Below are 22,346 nucleotides of genomic sequence, written 5' to 3'. Positions count from 1 at the left end.
TGGGGGAAAGAATCATGGGCTGTGTTAGGTTTACTAAGAGCAAAAACCAGTGCATATATACTTGCATGTACGCTAATGCTAGGAGTATAGTAAATGAATTTTTAAAATTTGAACTACTGATTTGAATCATCAAATGTGGACATTTTAGGATTATTGGAAACAAAAAATTCAAATGTTGCTGTACTTAATGAAATTCAAATATAAGGGATGTAGAATTTGAATATAATGACTACAATGTGTATAGACCAGAGGTGGAGGAGATGAGTTATGATCCAGGTTGATACTGTAACTATGCACTACTCTGTACAGTAACTACTGTTTGCAGTACAGTAAATACTGTACATAGATAAATTATAAATTAATCTTGATATATACCAGTATATAATCTTGATATATACCACGTAATTAGTGCAGAATGCTCAATTTTCATTTGCTTGTTTCATACTGTAGTTCATATTCTGAATTAGTTTATATTATATTGTATTAATAGAATTACATTAAATGTTTGGACTCCTTTGTTCTTTAGTTGATTTTATGCCCTTTTGATATTTCAACTGTTTTTAACATTCCCCTGGTGAGGGTCACTGTAAAATGCTTTGACTGTATATGTACAACTGTGAAAATAAAGGCATATTTTTTCTTATGTAAATTTTTTCTTTGATATTCAGTAAAAGTCTTGTTTAATGTATTACAATTATTTTTAGACTGCCCAGAAGATTTTTGGAGGTGAGATTAAGGCTCATAATTTGCTCTTCATCAGCAAACAGTCTCCAAGTTTTGATAAAACTCTTCATATTTTCCATAGTGTTGCAAAGGACTTCAAAAATAAGGTAAAATATTTTCAAATTTCCATTTATAATTAAAATATTTTGTATTGAATATATCATAGAACTCTCAGTGCAAATATACAATTCTTTGTTCATAGTAGTAAACTACAGAAGTAGTGTGAACAGCATTGATTTAATTGTATCTCATATTGTGACTGCCTTCACAATGAGTTTACCCTGTATTGCACAACTTTGAATAATAAGTAACACTTCACCAACGTAGAAGACTAATGTTGCTTATACTCAGTGGACTCCACCACCCAGACAGCACTGTTTCAAGGCTTGTTGGTCTGTCATCTGTGGGTGGGTACCCTAGTGTTGCAGTCATGAAGCATAACTCCACAATATGAGAGATGCCAAAAGGTGTACGTAGTAATATTACTAATAAAAATAAATGCACATGGCATAATATACTACGAACTAGTAGTGGTGGTGTCCACTGAAAATAAATAACAATAGTCTTTTCCATTGGTGAAGTGTTACTTATTTGAGGTAGTGCAATACACTGTAACTTGTTGTAAAGGCAGTCACAATATGAAATGGACCTGGGTGCCAAGCGTATTTCAAGGCCAAGCGATATTCTTGTGATTCTTAAAGTGCTCTTGATAAGCGATTGAAATTATATTTTAAGTTTCTGCATTTCTTTTAAATCTTACTTTAAAAAACAGTTCTATACTTGAAAAGCCACAAGTTAGAACAGAGAAAGGAAATACACCTTTCTTTACATTTTTGTATATTTATATTTTTACTAATTAACTAACACTTCAACTGCTTGGCCTCTGAGCGGCACTGCTCCTGCCTCCCTGTGGCAGGGCTGGTAACCTGGAGGAAAAGTTATCTTCCAGGATAAAAAGGAGTAACCATGGATATAAATGACTATCCACCTCTAGAGCCTTCAAATTCAAGGCCAGACAAACCAAATGATGATGACCTGAACCAACCAAAAAGGCTCCAAAGAGAAGTGCAGTGCAATCAGATGCCAAACTTCCTGGTGATACACTCGCTCTCCAACCAGCCTGTCTGCAAATTATCACCATTTGTTATCCAAAGATTTTTGGAATCCATTGCTGGAACACCAAAAATGTTTAAATGACTGCAATCCGGAGACCTCCTAATCGAAACAGTTTCCTCAAAACATTCAGAGTGGCTGCTTAAAACAACATTTGCTGGGCTACCGGTATCTATCACTCCTCACAATACGTTAAATTCATCCAAAGGTGTCATTACAGAGTGGGATCTGATTACAGTATCTGAAGAGGAATTAGTGCAGGAATTGGGCAACCAAAAATAATTAGTAATCAAAAAGTAACTTTTACTTTTTGAACAACCAAAAAGTAAAAGTAAAAAGTAATCGAACTAAAATCAGTGAATCGACCAACACTCCAATCAGTATCCCAACTGAGACTCGGACAATCCCGCATGACAAAGAAAAACTACTAAAGACAACAATAAACCTGAATCATCCACCAGTAGTACGGAAGTAGATGTAAACCCAAATCATGAGGAACCATATTAGAACTTCACGCAAACAACACTATGGATACCGTATGCCCCACGTTCCCAAAAAAAATCCTCCTCAAACAAAAAACAGTCAGATGAATCCTCCTCAACTAAACCTAAATGAACCACAGTAGCTTACAATGGAATTACAGAGGCTTTTGTTCCAACACAGACAGTATTCAATACCTAATTAACCAATATTCTCTGGTTGCCTTTTGTTTACAGAAACTTACCTAACCTCACAAATTTCTCCTTTGATAAAGAACTATTGCCTTTATCGAAGAGATCGAAATACTGCTAATGCTGTCCATGGTGGTGTGGCAATTCTAGTAAATTTGAAAATCCCAACTAAACATCCCACTTCGAACTGAAATAGAAGCTGTTGCTCTTCGTATAACTCTTAGTGCAATAACACTTATCTCAGTCTACCTCCCGCCAAATGGTAATTACTCTTTAAAAGATCTTGAAGACCTCTTTATACAGATACCTCCACCTCTCTGTATATATTAGGGGATTTTAACGGGCACCACCCCTTGTGGGACTCACTTAAATTGGATAGACAGGGCCAACTAATTGAAAGCTTTTTAGAGGCACTAAGTCTCACCGTACTCAATACTGGTGACTTACATACTTACAGCTCCCAACTGGACACACCTCAGCAATAGATCTCTCAATTTGTTCACCAGTACTGGTCCCGACCATAGAATGGTATGTAATAAATGACCCCATGAGCAGTGACCACTTCCCAATATTATGCAACTTTTTGGTAGCACAGACTCCTTCAATTCAACCCTGCAGAAAATGTAAATTTGTCCAAGCAGACTGGGCAAAATTTCGGTCATCAATCACCTTTGATGAGGAAAAATCTGCATCCAGCATATTGATAATGTGACAGATTACATCACGTCACATCTTCTAAATGCGACTAAAGACACAATACCACTATCAAATCCCCCAGGCCGAAAGAATTATAATTACTGGTGAAATGAAAAATGCACCAAAGCAAAGAGAGCAAAACATAAAGCCTGGAATTTGTTTAGGCAATGTACGAGCACAGTCAGTCTCATTAATTATAAGAAATTAAGGACAAAAGCAAGCCAAGAAAGAATCCTGTAACCATTTTGTCTCCAGCTTTCACAGAAACACTGATCCCAAAATAATATGGAAAAAAATTAGACAGCTGTCTGGTAAGTTTCCAACCATACTCTCTCCAATCCTCTCCTGGAATGGGCAATACCTTTGCTGAAATCTCAGCAACATCAGCCTATACTACTTCATTCCAATGAATTAAAACACTAAAGAAAAGCATGCTAATGATTTTTAAACTGCCTGCCTTCTCCCATATAACAAACCTCTGCAATATTAGCATTAGTAGAGGCATATAATGCAAGAAAGCAAGCTTATGCAGCATCAGCCAAAAAAAAAAAAAAAAAAAAAAAAAAACCACTTCCATTTCACCCCTCCATTCATTTGAAATACCTGTCCAGCTGAGCCTTAAATTTATTTAGGCTATCAACTTCCACAACAAGGGATGGAAGTCTGTTCCAGCAACCAACTACCCGCTGGCTAAAGGCAAATTTCCACACATCTATCCTGCATCTGTCTTTTCTCAGTCTGAATTTATGCCCCCTCAGGTGATTATTCTGAGCAAGAGTATATTCTGAACTGTTACATGCCATTAGAACAGCCCGCAGTGGTGCTGCTGGGCCAGATGGGATTTATTATGTCATGCTACAACATCTTGATGACAAAGCTTTGCACCTCCTACTGGTCTTTTACAATCGTATATTTTTAGAAAACGTTTTTCCAGCTTCTTGGTATCACTGTATAGTTTTGGCATTCCTAAAGCCTGGAAAAGATCCATCCAACCCCCACAGCTATAGACCCATATCTCTCTCTCTCTCTCTCTCTCTCTCTCTCTCTCAAGCTGCCTCTGAAAAATCATTGAGAAAATTATCCACAGAAGACTTGTCTGGATCATTGAGTTCGAACAGCTTGTGAGCCATAGTCAATATGGCTTCCGTCTCGTCAAAATAGGTCATGCTTGGATCTTATGGTCAATCAGAATTTGCCATTCGTAATGCTTTTGTCAAACATGAACATCTAGTAATGGTTTCAATAGATATAGAGAAGGCTTTTGATACCACCTGGCGGCACGGTGTACTTAGCGACCTTTACTTTCTTGGACTACGAGGCAACCTTCAGGGGCTCACATCTGGTGAGTATGGGCTTGGCACACCCAGGGTCCTGAGCAGGATATCATCATTCCTCTCTTTCTTGGTGATTGTCATGGTAACTTGGAAATTTTATTTTGGCCAGTGCAGCATAAGCCCCAGCCTTCCTTGCACCATATGGCTAATAATAATAATAATATTTGTTCAGAACTTTCTACATACTAGATAATTTCAAGTTGCCCTTTCTGCAACTTTCATCCAGGAAAATGTGTTCCACAGGGAACACATTTTCTATCACTAAGCAGCTTCCAAATACAGTTGAGACTTACCTTTATGCAGATGACCTTTCCATCTCCTGTCATTCTCAAAACATGAGATTTATTGAAAGAGAGCTTCAGATATCACTTAATAAAATTCAACAATGGGTGAGTCTCAACAGCTATCGACTCTCGCAGCAGAAAACAGTCGCTATCCATTTTTGTAGACAACGCAAACTTCATCTAGATCCTGAACTTCAAATTTCTAACGTCTCCGTCCCGGTCACCAGTAATATCCGATTTCTAGGATTAACCCTTAACAATAAGTTAAATTTCCTAGCTCATATTAAAAATGTACGGACTTCCTGTCTAAAAAAGTTAAACATACTCAGAGCTTTATCTGCCCAAACGTGGGGTGCAGATAGTACCTCTCTGCTTCCGTCATACAGGGCATTAATCAGATCCTGTCTTGATTATGGTGCTCCTGTGTATGATTCTGCCAGAAAGTGTGCATTACGCTGGCTTGATCCAGTTCAACACAGTGCATTGAAGATTGCACTTGGTGCAATTGAAACATCGCCAGCACATAGCCTTTACATTGATGCTCATGATTCCCCACTACCTTTACATAGGAAATCACTATTACTAAAGTACGCTGTCAAGATACAAAGATGTGCCTCACATCCCATTCAGTCATATCTTTTAAACTCATACCCATTCAGTCATACCTTCTCCACTGCTGCAAATTTGGAATGCTTCCATCCATTCCGTACAACAGGTAGCAACTTGTACTTAGCCACCATGGGTTCCACCTCCTATACCGACCTGCAACCCTTACCTCTGTCAATGGGGAAAGAATGTTGCAAGCTTCAAATGTCATAACTTCATGCTATTCACAATCAAACATATATATTGATTTTTATCCAATATACACAGATGTCTCTAAATCTAATCCAAATGTTGGAGCAGCTGCAGTGTTTCCGAATACCAAAATTTCAGCATTTTTCCATCTGAATTCAGTATCTTTTCAGCTGAACTACATTCAATTAAATTAGCTTTAGAAAATCTCTGTTCTGACTGTACTTTAAAAGCTGTTATTTACACTGATTCCTTCAGCTCAATCTTAGCGTTATGTAATTCTTCAGATAAAGTCCATCCTGTTCTTGATGAAATTAGAAACTTGTTATTACAGATTGAAAAATGCCACCTATTAGTCACCTTCTGTTGGATTTTAGCACATTCTGGTATTTGGGCAATGAACTTGCCAACAAAACTGCAAAAAAATCCAACCACCTTAGATTTAACGAATATCCCGGTTCCAGCATCAGACTATACACAAATCATTCATGCTGCATGCCTATCAGAATGTGTGTGTGTTAGCTAAACAGCAAGTCATTGAGTGCTAATTGTAACACACACACACACACACACACACACACACACTGGCGTTCAAAGAAAGTGCATCATCTAGGAATTTCACATTTCTAACTCTTTTTTGCAATGGTATGCTACTTTAATGACCAGCATCACAAATAGAAATATAAACAAAAGATATTTATTAATAGTTAAGGCAAAGCTAAGTAATATTTGACAGGTGCTCTCAAAATATTCCAAAATGAGCATTTGCAACCTTTATACAACAGTTTTCGTAAATATGACAATTATGGCTGAAATGTTATCAGAAGCCCTCAATTTGCTTCAGTTTATCATTTTAAATGGAAAACAAAATGAAAAGTTCACCAGATGCAAACTAATATTTATTGAACTGCCTCTGGCCCTGATGACAGCAGCACACTGTTGAGGCATTGACAAGATCAATTTCTGAAGCTAATCAACTGATAGTTTGTGGTTACCAACACGAATTATGGCTTCCTGAAGTTTATGAACGGTGGTTTCTTTCTGGCCACTGCTGATTCCATACGATGCTAACAGTTCTCTATAGGATTCAGGTCCGAGTTGTTTCCTGGCCAGCTAACAGTTCTAATGGACCATTCTTCCAACCATTTTTTCACCTGTAACAAATGTAAACACATTACTATCGAACCTCTAATGCAGAAATGATGATAAAGTAACTACAGAAGTGCATGCTTACACTTTTTGCCCGATGGCTAGGAGCAGAGTCGTGCTGAAAGATGCAGTTACTTGGCAGGTTGAAATGGTCTCTAAAGGTCGGCAGCAATTTGCCTTCCAATATAGCCAGGTATCCATTGGCATTTACGGAACCTTTATAAACTGCAGGTGACCTACTCCGTGATACGAAATGCACTCCCATATCATTTGGCTGGTAGGGAAGTTCACTGTAGACACCATACAGTCTGGATAGTATTCTTCACCACATCTATGGCGAATCGCTTGTCTCCTATTAGAGCCATGCAGATTGAATTATCTTCTCAACCGAGAAAATAACTGACTTCCACTGCTCGGGGCCGGGGGGGGGGTGTACATTTGAGACATAAATAGCTTAGTTATATAGCGAAAATTTCAACTTCCAAGGTCTTGGAATGAATTTGCAAAAAACCAAAAAAAAAAAAAAAAAATGTATTGCATTCACATTATGATATTTTCACAATACATCCCTTTATTCCTACGGGATGCAAAATACACTTCCACAATTTTCTTACATTTGCACCGGCCAGCAAAAACTTACGTAAAGTCGAATTTCCGTAAGTCGAGTATTACAGAAGCCGAGGAGTCCCTGTATAATTTTTATGTAGGTTATGAATATTTAATACCAAAAGGCACTCCCATTATATTCTAAATAATATTGAATTCTTGTTGTCATTTTCGATTCATATTTGCAGCCCATTAGCGAGAAAAAAAATTCACAGAAAGAAGAGTATAAAATATACTAAATTAAAAACAAAACCATGATCTACCTTTGATTTGATTCTTCAACCAAATGTATGTAATAAAAAAGTTATCAAAACCTTTAAAAAAGATATCAGTAGTTCAAAACCTTCAGTCTGTCTTAAACCATATAATATAGTCTTGTCATTAAGAACTACTTTGTGTTTTCCATGGGATGTACTTTTTTTTTTTTCTTTTTTTTTGTCTTTTTTTTTTTATGAAACCCCCAAACACGAGAGGTACTAGAACCTATAATACTTAGTACTATACATGGGTTGGACGTTGAGAAGAAGAAAGAAGATATTGTTGACATTAGACTTGAACTTCTGTAATTTTCAGGAAATATGTATGAAGGAAGGTTGTTCAGAAAAAGACAGTTGAATGAATAAACGAGGAAGATGAAAAGTTGGTTCTGTGAGTTTCAAGTTGGACAGTAAATGGATGTTGGTTGGTGGCAGCGTGTGTTTGGACTGTTTTGAAAGAGAGAGCAGGAATTAAAGAAGCCAATTCAGAAGGACAGTACCCATGGAAGTATCTATAAAAAAGACATGCAGCAGAAACAGTAAGCCTATAGGATGGAGAGTGGAGAGACAGTGTTAGAGATGAGTCATTAATTAACCTAACTGCCCTCTTCTGAATGGAATCTAGAAGCCTCAGAGAGGTTTTGGGTGCACCGCCCTAGATGTGGGAACAATATGCTCCTATGCTTATCTTTGGTGACACTCCGATTTCTAGACAAGATGATATATCTCTTTTGGAGATTAACCTGACTTCTAATCTCTCTCTCTCTCTCTCTCTCTCTCTCTCTCTTGGCATAAGCACATTACAAACATTGCTTCCTCTGCATCTAAAAAACTTGGCTTTCTCTTTCGCTCCCGGCATTACTTTTCTTCCAAGCAGCTGTTCACTCTGTACAAACTGCAAATCTGCCCTACCATGGAATATTATGCTAATGCTAATGCTAATATTCCATGGTAGGGCAGATTTGCAGTTTGTACAGAGTGAACAGCTGCTTGGAAGAAAAGTAATGCCGGGAGCGAAAGAGAAAGCCAAGTTTTTTAGATGCAGAGGAAGCAATGTTTGTAATGTTCTTATGCCAAGAGAGAGAGAGAGAGAGAGAGAGAGAGAGAGAGATTAGAAGTCAGGTTAATCTCCAAAAGAGATATATCATCTTGCCTAGAAATCGGAGTGTCACCAAAGATAAGCATAGGAGCAGAAGAATCCTTTTTGTGAGATATGACAGGACCGAATTTTAGATGAATTGAAATCAACAAGTTGTCTTTGCCTCACTGGAGATCGGCATTAAAGGAATTGGTAGCAGATTTTCGAGAAATTAAAGGTGATTGAGCAGGTCAGTCTTTCTCAAACTGGAAAGTGGAATGCAATGTGCTATCATCGGCAAAACTATGAATAGGATTTCCAGTCAATGGAAGAAGGTCCTTAATATACAAGAGGAAAAGTGGGGGAGGGGGAAAGAACGAACCTTGGGGGGACACCAGCATTAGTGGAGAAGATAGAAGACAGCCATCTACCATCGCCCTCAGTGAGCAGTCAGAGAGAAAACTAGATAACCAATTACAAAAAAACAGTTGCTAAACTACAAGATTCAAATGTGTTTATAAGACCTTTATGCCAAACATAATCAAAAGCCTTTGAGCTGTCAAGAGCAACTGTTTGTGTTTCACTGAACTCTTCCATTGAATTTGTCCATAAATGGGTAACATAAGCCAGAATATGACCAGTGGATTGACACTGAACGAATCCATACTGGTAATCGTTGATCAGATGGCAGGTTTCTAGGTAGTTTAAGAGTTGGTGTTTAATTGATTTCTCCATTACTTTAGAAAGAGTAAAAGTAATTGCAATGGGACAATAATTGGATGGGTGGGATTTGTCACCTGGCTGAATATGAGCAAATTTCCAAGCAGAAGGAAAAACACCTTTGGAATAAGAAAGTGAAGAAAGGTGGTAAAAGACAAGAGTAAGTTCAGCAGTACAGGTTTTGAGAACAAGTGGAGAAATACCATATGAACCAGCATCAAGGTTCGTCAAAATCCTTCTGACTTCCTTTTGACGGAACACCACAGAAAGCATTGAATGGAGCTTGTTGGGAATTGTGGGAGGGGGTTTTACCAAGATGATTATTTCCAACTTTCCTAGCAGTGAGGTAATTTTCCTTGGTGATTTTAATGTTCACAGCTCCAGCTGGCTTTCATTCTCTAGTCACACAGATCCAGCTAGTCGAGATGCAGTCAGTCCTTGGCTGAAGTGACAATAGAACCATCTGGTTTTGACAGAGGTGGGAACAGAGATGGGCAAAAGTTGCGGCCAATAGCTTTGGCAAGAGACCAGAATGCTCGGCTACCGTTAGGGCAAGAAGCAAGTTTTCTACTCTTAGCCTGTTCAATATCTAGTTTGGACTGATTAATTACTGATTTATAATTGTTGCGAGCTTTGGTGTAGGCAGAAAATGATACTGAAGAATTGGAAACAAGCCAATTACGATATGCATCATTCTTCTCTTGAACAGCCGTAGTACATTTATTGGAAAACCAAGGTTTAGATAAAGGATGAGATTTTAAAGTGGAGTGTGGAATAAAGGATTCCATTCATACAAGAATAATTTCGCTGACACGATCCGAGCAAACGTTGACATTAGAAGTTTTGAAAAGTAATCCGACCAACGAAAAGAAGAAAAGAAATCTTGCAGGTCAACCCATTTTGTATTCTTGTAATGCCAAACAACACGAGGTTGGGAATAGCCATGGGATAAAGGCTCCTTTGGAGAAGAGACAATCATCAAGTTGTGATCTGAGGTGCCTAAAGAACCACTCACTTCGACCGTGTACTTAAGGGTTGTTTGTGAGATAAAGATCAAGTGTGTTGGCGGTATTGTTAGGATTGTCCGGTATTCTTGTAGGTAAATGAACACTCTGTGTGAGGTCATTAGTAATTGCAAAAGCCTCAACATCTTGGCTAGCTGGGTCTGTTTGACTAGAGAATGGAAGCCAGCTGGAGTTGCGAACATTAAAATCACCAAGGAAAATTACCTAATTGCTAGGAAAGTTGGACTGGAGCTCCAAGTGATTAGTGGAGTTGATTAGTGGAAACGGACATCATTGAGATTAGAACTGAGACCATGTATATTTGTGAAATGTACTATAAAGTGTTTGGGAGGTTTAGATCTTTTTGCAGATAGGTTTACTCTATTCATTTTACAATTCATGGTGTATGCAGTAATAAGAAAAAGTGGAGGGTGACATGCTGTATGAAGTAATGAAATTTTTGGATGTAGCATTCACATGGTAAGAATATACCCAGATCCTTAATGTAACATGGCCTTCACAATGTCCCCCCCCCCCACATACACGCTACTTGGACTCTCTCCAGTCACTGTCTGGCAGAGTAGAGGAAGCAAGATTATACATTAGCTGATCCAGAAGCCTCCAGGAGAGTTAGCAATATGTTCGGTCCAGTGTACTAACTAGCGGCCACCTGCTAACACTTCTTTACAGCTGTATCATCGAAATGTAAAACGTTTTGATCTCGCCATGATGTCCATTATAACCTCAAAAGACATCAATTATTCTGCATGATTGAAGAAATGGGGAAGGATTGACAGGAACTTAGCTCTGGAGACTAAAGATAAGTTCCACCACTTCAAGCCTCCATTAAGCAAAGTGGTGGTATTGTACCAGTTGATGAGAGTAACACAGAGGGGCAGCATTCCTCCGTGTGGTGTGGGAGCCACACCTCAACACCTGCTTACATAGGTTTACACCTGGATGGCACAGTGTGCTTGCACATGGGGGTTATACCCAGGATTACTAACTGTCCCACCATTGTGAAGGTGCAAGCAGAGGATTTGGCTGTCAGAGACATCAATTATTCTGCATGATTTGTTTCATCAGATTTGTTTCACTTTATAGTGGCAAGAAAACTGATGACGTTACCAACAGCAAATTCTAAATGGGATGCATTCCAGGAATTAATCTTTGAAGCTACTAGGTTCTAGAATTGCTAGAATATTGGAATTGCAAGAAGATTGGTGTGAGAAACAAAGGGGTTCCTCTTTTGTTACAAAAAGAGGCTTAAGTGCTGCAAGTATCAGCGTCTGGAGACTAGGCACCTGTGAGGTGATCAGATTGAGGTGTATAAAGCCTTGAGTGGGTTGAGCAGGGTCAATTCTGTTAGGATTACGAATTAGCATTAGCATTAGTAGAGGCAGTTGATGCAAGAAAGCAAGCTTATGCAGCATCAGCCAAAAAAAAAAAAAAAAAAAAAAAAAAAAAACCCCTTCCACTTCACCTGGACAGGTATTTTGAACGAACAGTTCAAAATACCTGTCCAGCTGAGCCTTAAACTTATTTAGGCTATCAACCTCCACCACAAGGGATGGCAGTCTGTTCCACCAACCAACCACCCGCTGGCTAAAGGCAAATTTCCGCACGTCTATCCTACATCTGTCTTTCCTCAATTTGAATTTATGCCCTCTCAGGTGATTTTTCTGAGCTAGAGGAAGAATCCCATCAGCATTGAGCATGCTTAAACCATTCAAGGCTTTATACACCTCTATCAGATCACCTCGCTGGTGCCTAGTCTCCAGACACTGTAATTTGCAAAACTTAAGCCTTTCTTCGTAAGAGCACCCCTTTGTTCCATTCACTAATCTTGTTGCCCTTCTCTGTACTCGTTCCAGCAGCTCTACATCCTTCTTGAAATGAGGCCTCCAGACCTGTATACAGTACTCTAGGTGTGGCCTGACCATTGCCTTATACAATGGAATAATCACCTCCTTATCCCTGCTGGAAAAATTCCTGTATATCATTGACAATACTCCATGAGCTACTCTTGCAGCCCGTCTGCACTGCTCAGAGAACTTTATATCTGCCTGCACAATCACCCCCAAGTCCCTTTCATTCTCTACCACTGTCAGTGTAGTACCACAGAGTTGATACGTTGCTCTGGGGTTGCTTTTTCCCATGTGTAGTACTTTACATTTGTCAATGTTAAACTTCATTTGCCACCTCTCAGCCCATCTGCTCAACCTTTCCAGATCCTGTTACAGCAGCATAGTGTCAGTAGTGTCCTTGACAACCCTGCCAACCTTGGCGTCTCCGTAGCCAGGTGGGAAGGAGCAGCAGTGCGTACCACACGCTTCTTGATTAGACCGGGGTTCGAGCCCGTCACCACCAAATATGGAGGATGCGGAAAGGTCAGGGAATGACCACCGCATATTCCAGAGCAATATGGCCTTAGTTGCTAATGCTCCTAAAAACCAAAAACAACAACAACAACCTGCCAACCTTTGTATCATCTGCAAACTTGGACATTAAGCTTGATATAGCATCATCAATATCATTTATAAATACAGAAAACAATAATGGACCCAACACTGAGCCCTGAGGGACTCCACTAATAACATTAGTCCACGATGAGCAGTGTCCATTGATTACCACTCTCTGTCTTCTCCCCCTCAACCACCCCTTTATCCATAGCAGCAATTTGCCTCCAATGTCACACTGCTCCAATTTGTGTAGCAGTCTTCCATGTGCAACAGAATCAAAAGCCTTTCTAAGATCCAAGTATATAATATCAAAGTTATTCCCTGCATCCAGTTCTTTTGTGACTGCATCATAGTATCCAATCAAGTTGGTCAGGCAAGACTTCCCCTTAACAAAACCATGCTGTGTCTGAGCTATAACTGAAGTCTTGTCTAAATGATCCTGCAGTGCTTCTTTAACCAGTGCCTCCATTAATTTTCCTGGAACAGAAGTTAAGCTCACAGGTCTATAATTACTTGTGTCAGCCTTTGATCCTCCTTTGTGAATTGGGGTCACATTTGCACATTTCCAGTCTATGGGTACCTCCCCTGAGTCCAAGGAAGCTCTCATAATTATGGCTAAGGGTTTGCTTACTTCCTTTGCTGCCTCCTTTAATATAACTGGATAGATCCCATCCACCCCGGGTGCCTTTCTTGTGTTTATCTTCAACAGTTTCTCCTCCACTTTACTCCCAGTTATTTCAAGATTCTGTAGCTTACTGCTAGAGTTGAATACACCTCTGGCATTCCCCTTGCTGAATAACTCCTCATGTGTGAATGTCGATGCAAAATATTCATTTAGTTTGTTAGCTACCTGAGCAGGATCATCAACAGTTGACCCATCAATATCAAGTGGACCAATCTGATTCATCCCCTTCCTTCTAGAGTTTACATAAGTAAAGAACTCTTTGCTGTTTTTCTTTGCATCCCTTGCCAAGGATTTCTCGTAATCTGCCTTCGCCTGCCTAACCTCCTTTGTAACTTGGTTGCATATCAACTTGTATCTATCATAGGCTTCTGTGTCATGTGTTAATTTGTAAGTATCCCATGCATTTTTCTTCTCTGCCATATGCCTCATTAGTTCATCTGACATCCATTTTGGCCTAAACCTTGAACAATATTTCTTAGTTGGTATGTAAAGCCTAGTAGCTTCCAAGATAAGTTCTTTGAATGCTTCCCATTTTGAATTTGCTGTTGGTAGCATCATCAGTTGGTCCCACTGTATAGAATTTAAATACTGTCTCAGTCCATCGTAGTCGCCTTTACGGAAGCAATAACCCTTCCCTTTACCCCTAATGGTAGTTACCTCTTTCAGTAAATCCCACTTCAGCACACTGTGATCACTGCCACCTAGTGGTTCATTTATCTGCAGATTCTTAATGCATGAAGAATCACTGCTGATAATCAAATCAAGAGTATTACTCCCTCTAGTTGCCTCCCGAACATGCTGATGTAGAAAACAATCATCCAATAAATCCACAAAAGCCCTGCTAGTGTGTGAGTAACCAGCCCCCAAATTCCAGTCAATATCTGGGAAATTAAAATCTCCCATTATAAGACTCTCTGATTTACTGGCCCACTCTATTTCCCTGTACAGTTCCTTATTATACTCATCAGAGTCATTAGGCCTATAGCACACTCGTACTCTCAATTTTGATCTCCCAATGCTTATGTCACACCAAACTGACTCAACGCTGCACTGTCCAGCGATGTCGACTGGCTTCACTTCCTTGGTTTTTATGTGTTTCTTAACTAATAGCATAACCCCTCCCCCCTTCCTATCCTGTCTATCCTTTCTGTAGACGTTGTACTCCCCAAATTGCATTTCTGCATCCCTTATATCTGTGTGACACCACGTCTCTGATATCCCAACAATATCTGCCTTTGATGTTTTGAGCAATACCTCAAATTCATCAAATTTATTTACTAAACTCCTAGCATTGGTGTACACGCAAGTATACCTGCACCTGTTTCTATTCTTAGCTACCCTAACACAACCCATGTGTTTACTTGTACCGCAATGGCTCCCAGCAGTCTCTGAAATACCATGCATCTTGTTTTTCAGGCTTCTGCTCATTCTAATAGAAGCAGTGCAAGAATCTCTTTCACCTCTGCCAGTGGCTACTGTCAATCTATTGGTCTTTGTCTCCCCCCAAGCTAGCAGTTTTCCGACCCACCTAACACTGCCTCGATAGCATCAGCAAATATTCTTGCACCCTTTCTATTTAAGTGTATCCCATCCCTGTAGAAGCAATCTCTCCTGTTAACAAGTACAGTCCAGGCTGAAAAAAATTCTACCCCTTGAGCCTTGCACAATCTTTCCAGGGCTGAATTGATCGACAAGGCTCTCATCATATACTCCCTCCTATCGTGTCTGGGCAGAATTGCAGACACTTTCAAATTCAACCCTAATTCTCTGCTTTTGTTCAACAGTGACCTGTACTTGTTAAGTAATTCTGCCGGTCTCCTACTCTTAATATCGTTAGTGCCAACGTGTACAACTATATCACCTTTTGTGCCCTTAAAAGATGATATTCGCTCTACAACATCATCAGCCTTTGCCCCTGGCAGACGTACCCTGGTCCTGTTCCACCTATCTTTTTTACAAAGCATGTTCCCCGTTTCCCTGACAATAAATTTAAGATTATGAACCTGATGGAGTATAAATTCAAATTGAGGAAAGATAGTTGTAGAATAGATGTGTTGAAATTTGCATTTAGCCAGCTGACAGTTGAGTGCTGGAACAAAATTCCATATTTTGCTGTGGAAGTTGATAGATTAAATAAATTCAAGGAGGAACTGGACAAACGTTTAGTGGGAATGATGTTCGAAATGTGTTTTTTTTTTTTTTTTTTTTTGCAGATGCTACACATGCTTGATTTCATGCATTATATGCCTCTAATACTATAACTGGTGGCAAATATTTTATAAAAATATTCCCATCAAACTGACTTCAAAATTTCCTCACTTGGCTTTTCATACTGATTAAGATATAATGTTCAAGGTTTAGGCCTTAATGGATGTCAGATGAACTAATGAGACTCATGGCAGAGAAGAAAAATGCATGGGATGCTTAGAAATTATCAGGCGACACAGAAGCCTATGGTAGATATAAGATAGTCTGTATAAGATAGTCTAAAATTTCTTGTAATCTACCTTCTGCAAGCAAAGGTAGATTACAAGAAATCTTTGGCCAAAGGATGCTAAGAAAAACAGCAAGAACTTCTTTACTTTACTCTAATCTGATTCATCCCGTTCTATGGAAGGGGATGAATCAGATTTGTTCACTTGATATTGATGGTTCAATTGTTGATGATCTTGTTCAGATAGCTGGCAAACTGAATAAGTATTTTGTATTTTCATTCATACAAGAGGAATTCTGTAGTGGAGAACATAAGCTTATTTAACTCTAAACAGGGATCTTAATGATTTGGTAACGACTGAGAGCAATGTGGAGGAGAAATTGTTGAAATTAAAAATAAGAAAGGCACCTGGGGGTGGATGGGATCTATTCAGTTATATTAAATGAGATGGCAAAGGAAGTAAGGAAATCTGTAGCCATAATTATGAGAGCACCCTTGGACTCAGGTGAAGTTCCCAACTGGAGAAGTGCAAATATATCCCCAGTTCACAAAAGGGGTTCAAAGGGTGACACGAGTAATTACAGACCTGTTAGTTTAACTTATGTTCCGGGGAAAATAAAGTCATCACTGGTTACAGAAGCATTGCAGGATCATCTAGACAAGATTGCAGTAATAATCCAGACCTAGCATGGGTTTGTTAAGGGAAAGTCTTGTCTGACCAATTTGATTGGATACTATGATGTGGTCACAAAGGAACTGGATGCAAAAAGTAATTTTGATATTATAATTAATCATTGATTTCAAGAAAGCTTTTGATACTGTTGCACCTGGACTAATTTGAGCAGTATTGTATTATGGGTAAGTTGCTGCAGTGGATGAAAGGGTGATTGACTGGGAGAAGAGAGTTATAATCAGTTGAAACTGCTCTTCGTAGAATAATGTTATTATTGGAGTCCCCCCACAGGGTTCGGTGTTGTTATGTTGTTTTGTATATTTATCAGAGATATTGATGAAGGTATATCAAGTTTAATGTCCAAGTATGTAGACGATACAAAGGTTTGCAGGGCTGTTAATGACAATAATGGCAGTGTGCTACTGAAGTTAACATTGAAAATACAAAGTACTTCATGTGGGTAGAAGTAACCCCTTAGAAACATACCAACTGTGTGGTACTACACTAATGGTTGTAGAAAATGAAAAAGACCTGGGAATAATTGTGCAGTCAGATATGAAGTTTTCTGAGCAATGCAGACTGGCTGCCACAGCTGATCATGGGGTATTGTCAATGATATACAGGAATTTTGCTAGTAGGGAAAAGGAGAGCAACCCACAGCCTGAGTACTGTGTACTGGTCTGGAAGTCTCATTTTAGGAAAGATGTAGAGTTGCTAGAACGAGTACAGAGAAGGGCAATGAGACTGGTGTAAGGAACAACAGGGTTCTGTTACCAAAAGTGGCTTAAATGCTGCAAGTTTCAGCGTCTGGAGACTAGGCACCTATGAGGTGATCAGATTGAGGTGTATAAGGCCTTGAGCTGGTTGAGCAGGCTCAATTCTGATGGGATTAAGAATTCCAGATTATGAACCTGATGGAGTATAAATTCAAATTGAGGAAAGACAGTTGTAGAATAGATGTGTGGAAATGTTCGTTTAGCCAGCTGGTAGTTGATTGCTGCAAACAAACTTCCGTCTTTTGTTGTGGAAGTTGATAGATTAAATAAATTCAAGGCGGAACTGGACAAACCTTTAGTGGGTATGATGTTCAAAATGTTTTTTTTTTTTTTTTTTTTTGATGATTCTACATAAGCTTGCTTTCATGCATTACAAGCCTCTACTACTGTATCTGGTGGGAAATATTTTACAAAAATATTTCCATCAACTGACTTTTAAATTTCCTCACATGGGTGACTAGGAGCATTGCCCAAAAGTAAACTGCTTTTGCTGATAGAGAAAGTGATTTCAAATGGTGACTCACTGTTGAAATGAATTTCTTTCTAAGCCTTTGTAAAACAGAAAATTTTAATGGTTCATCCAAGTTAATTTATTATTGTAATAATGAAAGAGTAAATTTGGAACATCAGTTACAGAAAAGGCTTAAATTCTTCTGCAATTCCAGTTATATATATCTGGAATTGCTTAAGAATATAGGGGTTAAAAAATATATATATTTCCAGCAAACATTTCCACAACATAAAATGTTTGACCTTTGTTTAGGAAATTTGTAACCAGAAGCACCCCATTCTGTTTCACAGCAGGGCTGTGCAAAGGTACTTTAGGGGAGGGTGCAAAAGGAGTTAAGGGACCTAATTTACTTATGTTAAGATGTTGATGACTCCTTTGATTTGCCTCCCCCCACATTGGGGTAGCCCCTGGTGTGGCACATCCAATGCAACCTCATTTGCACAGCCCTGTTTAACAGGCTGATGTTCTGTTTGGTAAACAATTCCAAAACAAACTGGTTTTTCCAGCATTAAAAGTTTGTTCAAGACCTTCCTTTGCAGTGAATTGCCGAATTTGGTGCTTAAGTTCATCTGTTGTAGAATCATGAGAACTCATGAATTTTTCTTCTTGGATATGTCTAATTTGTCTAATTCCTTGTCGCCGTGTAATGTTGTCAGCCAAAAGATGAATTAAATTGCATTATAATTTTAACTTATTGAAAAAATGCTTAGCTTGATTGGCTGAAATTATCTCCGAAACCAGATTCCCTTGTGCCCAGAAACCGGATTCATTGTTTAAACCATATAACCATTGCTTTATCTAGAAGATAAAGCAATGGTTATATGGTTTCTTAAAACTTTTTCTAGATACAATTTCACTGTATCTAGAAAAAATTTTCATCAATTTTCATTTTGACATACTGCCAGCACTATCTGAAACTCCAGTAAATCTTATTATTAATTTAACTTTATTCTCTAACATATAGGCTTGTGCTTTAGTATCATGTTTATATGTAGCCAACTACTAGGTAGTTACAAAATTGGTATCATTTAAGTGATACCAATGAGTTTCCTTCACGAGTTGCCATGGTATTGCACTACCTTGAATAAGTATCGCTTCGCTAATAATTACTTATTAGCAAAGACTACCGTTACTTATTCTGGGTGGATACCACCACCCAGACGGCACCGTTTCAAGCTTATTGTCTCTTCATCAGTGGATGGGAAGGGAATGATGACAACCCAGTTGCGAAGTATAACTCCACAATATGGGAGATGCCTGATGGTGTACAGTAATTGAAAATTACATAATTTGTTTAGGACAATAGCCTCAGGTTATGAATAAGTTACCTGATATATAGGTTTGTGCTACACTATCATGTTTATACGTAGCCAACTACTAAGTATTTACAAAATTGGCATCATTTAAGTTTATCTCGTATTGTGAATGCCTTCACAACGAGTTGCCATCGTATTGCACTACCTCAAATAAGTATGCTACTCTAATAGAGAAGACTACTGTTACTTATTCTCAGTGAATACCACCACCCAGATGGTACCGTTTCAGAGCTTATTGGCTCTTCATTGGTGTGTGGGCAGGTACCCTGGTGTTGCAATGATGGCAACCCGGTTGCAGAGTACCTGCCCACCCACTGATGAAGAGTCTCTTAGCACGAGAAAGCAATTCGTTCTGTGGACATGGAACATTCAACAATCGCTGAGCACTTCTGGTCTACCCAGCACGACATTGACCCATGCTGCAACGTCAAGATTATCGATTGATACCACAAACTGTCATCGTGTCTGGTTGGAATTGCTCCACATCTTGTGTGTTTTAGTGATTCCTTTAACCAGAACAGAGGAGGTAACATCCATCCCATCACTGTGGCAACCATCCTCCAAAATGACAAATGTTGGCACACGCAGCATAACCAATCGTTGCAGCTACAACTGCAAGCCTGTACTTCCAACAACTAATTGTTGCCTGCACCTGTATCACCTGGTTTTAATCCCACATGACATTCTGTACTTTTTGTAATAACATTTACAAATGAAGGGCGTGCTCCATTCGAAAGCTATTGTGATTTATTACTCTTATTTTATTTTAACTTGTTCCCAAGTTTATTGAAGGAATTTTTTACTTCAATCTGTTTTATTTTATCCATTTTCTCAGCAATACTTCATTATTATATATTTAGTATTAAAAGCTTTCCTGAAATCCAGGTATGTGATATCAAAATTATTTTTTGCCTCCAGTTCCTTTGTGACCATATCATAGTATCCTATCGTATTGTTCAGAGACACCATTTCCCCTTACAAAACCTGTGCTCTCTGAACTATAAGAAAGTGCAGTCTTGCTTGCATGATCCTGCATTACTACTTTAACCAGTGACCTCATTAATTTCTCTTGAACATAAGTTTAACTAACAGGTCTGTAATTACTCTTGTCACCCTTTGATTCCCTCCCGCTCTTGTGAATTGGGGTACATTCTCACATCTCGAGTCCATGGGGAACTTCCCTGAATCGAAGGATGCTCTCATAATTTTGGCTAAGGGTATGCTTACTTTCTTTGCTGTCTCCTTAATATAATTGGATAGATCCATCCACATCTGGTGCCTTTCTTATGTTTAATTTCAGTAATTTCTGTTCCACTTTCCTCTCAACTATTACAAAGTCATTTATCTTCCTGTTAGAGTTTAATAAGCTTCTGTCCTCCACTTTATTAGAGAATTTCTCATGTATGAATGTAGATGCATACTCATTCAGTTTGTCAGCTGCCTGAGCAGGATCATCAACATTTGAACCACCAATGTCAAGTGGACCAATCTGGTTCGTCCCCATCCTGCTAGAGTTTACATAAGTAAAGAAGTCTTTGCTGTTTTTCTTTGCATCCTTTTCCAAAGATTTCTTTCGCTTGCCAAACCTCCTTTGTTGACTTGATTGCAGACTGGCCTATATCTACCATAGGCTTCTTTGACACCTGATAATTTATATACATCCCATGCATTTTTCTTCTCTGTCCACTAGTCTCATTAGTTCATCTAAGATCCATTTAGGCCTAAACCTGCGATGGTATTTCTTAGTTGGTATGAAATCCTAGTAGCTTCCATGATTAATTCCTTGAATGCTTCCTATTTAGAATTTGCTGTTAGTAACATCATTAGTTGGTCCCACTCTGTAGAATTTAAAAACTGTCTGAGACCACTTTAGTAACCTTTGCGAGAGCAAAAACTGTTCCCTTTCCCCCTTGAAGGAAGTTACACCTTTAAGTAACTTCCACATCTATACTGTATGACTTCCTTTCTTAATAGGCATGTCAATTGTAGGAGTACACTCCTTCTTCCGTGTACTATTAAATATAAATAATTAGTTACTTATTTATACAAAATTTTTTTCACATACATTAATTTTATCTGGTAACTACAAGTTATCCTGGGGCCTCTGACTGCATTAACAAAATTCCAGACAATTTATTTATTTAGCTAGAAAATTTAGTGAGACAATTGACAATATACATGAAAAATTTAGCATGTTTAATTATAGAAACTGACTTAAATACATACAAAATTTATCACAAGAAAACTTTTCCATATTACAGATGTTCCCCTACTGGGATAGACAATTTCAACAAGTACGTTCTATATCTCATTCTAAATTGAATTATATATAGTTCTTTACGACATCCAATTTGATTATCCAGCTACCTCCTAGGCTAGTTAAATTTATCACAGTTAGGATTTCAGAATGCCTTTCTCCCTTTTTTTGGATTATTTCCTTGACTAGGAATAATAATATGAAACAGTACTTACAATAATTTTCATTTCTCCGAGTTTTTGGACCAGCTCCCTGATCTTCCAGCACTTTCTGTAATAGCTTCCACATCAGATTCCTTGTTATTATCCAAGATTCTCCTTGACCAAACTCACTTTAATGTGGCCTATTCATACTAAATGGCCCACTTACTTTAAATTTATGTACTCTTTTTGAACTACTAGTTACATATCTGCACCTAACTACAACTCCCAACCACGACTTCTCTCCACTACTAACTTACTCACTGCTTCCCAACTTGCTAACTCCGAAAAGCTCCACTTACTTGCCACCTAACCAGTCCTTATATATCTGAACTTTACCTAAATTTCCCTGAATTTCGACCTGACCTCCGCTCAGTAAGTCGAATGTTCACCGTACTTCTGAGAAATATGGTCTCGCCCTTAGATATTTTCCTAATGATTATTCCTTATCCCATTACAACTGTTCGTTGTGTGTATAATTGTTGTTCACTGAAATTTTCTAATTATACAGAATGTTCCCATGTTAATTTCACCCATATACTTTATTATTATTATTATCTTAATTTATTTATTTATAAAAATATATATATATATATATATAT

The 22,346-nt window shown here is 38.5% G+C and overlaps 1 protein-coding gene across 1 annotated transcript in view; it reads left to right on the top strand.

The window, feature by feature from the left end:
• LOC150083164 (protein disulfide-isomerase-like) overlaps nt 1–22,346 on the top strand; it is a 544,047-nt gene that overhangs the window by 193,308 nt on the left and 328,393 nt on the right. The window contains exon 5 of the mRNA XM_090377883.1: nt 705–830. Within this exon, the coding sequence (XP_090234009.1) occupies nt 705–830 (126 nt within the window). The remainder of the gene's footprint in view (nt 1–704; nt 831–22,346) is intronic.

The sequence above is a fragment of the Mastigoproctus giganteus genome, chromosome 7, assembly GCF_048544385.1.
Source record: "Mastigoproctus giganteus isolate SK-2022 chromosome 7, ASM4854438v1, whole genome shotgun sequence".
In the NCBI taxonomy this organism is placed as follows: domain Eukaryota; kingdom Metazoa; phylum Arthropoda; class Arachnida; order Uropygi; family Thelyphonidae; genus Mastigoproctus; species Mastigoproctus giganteus.
This window is presented reverse-complemented; position numbering and strand designations above follow the sequence as displayed.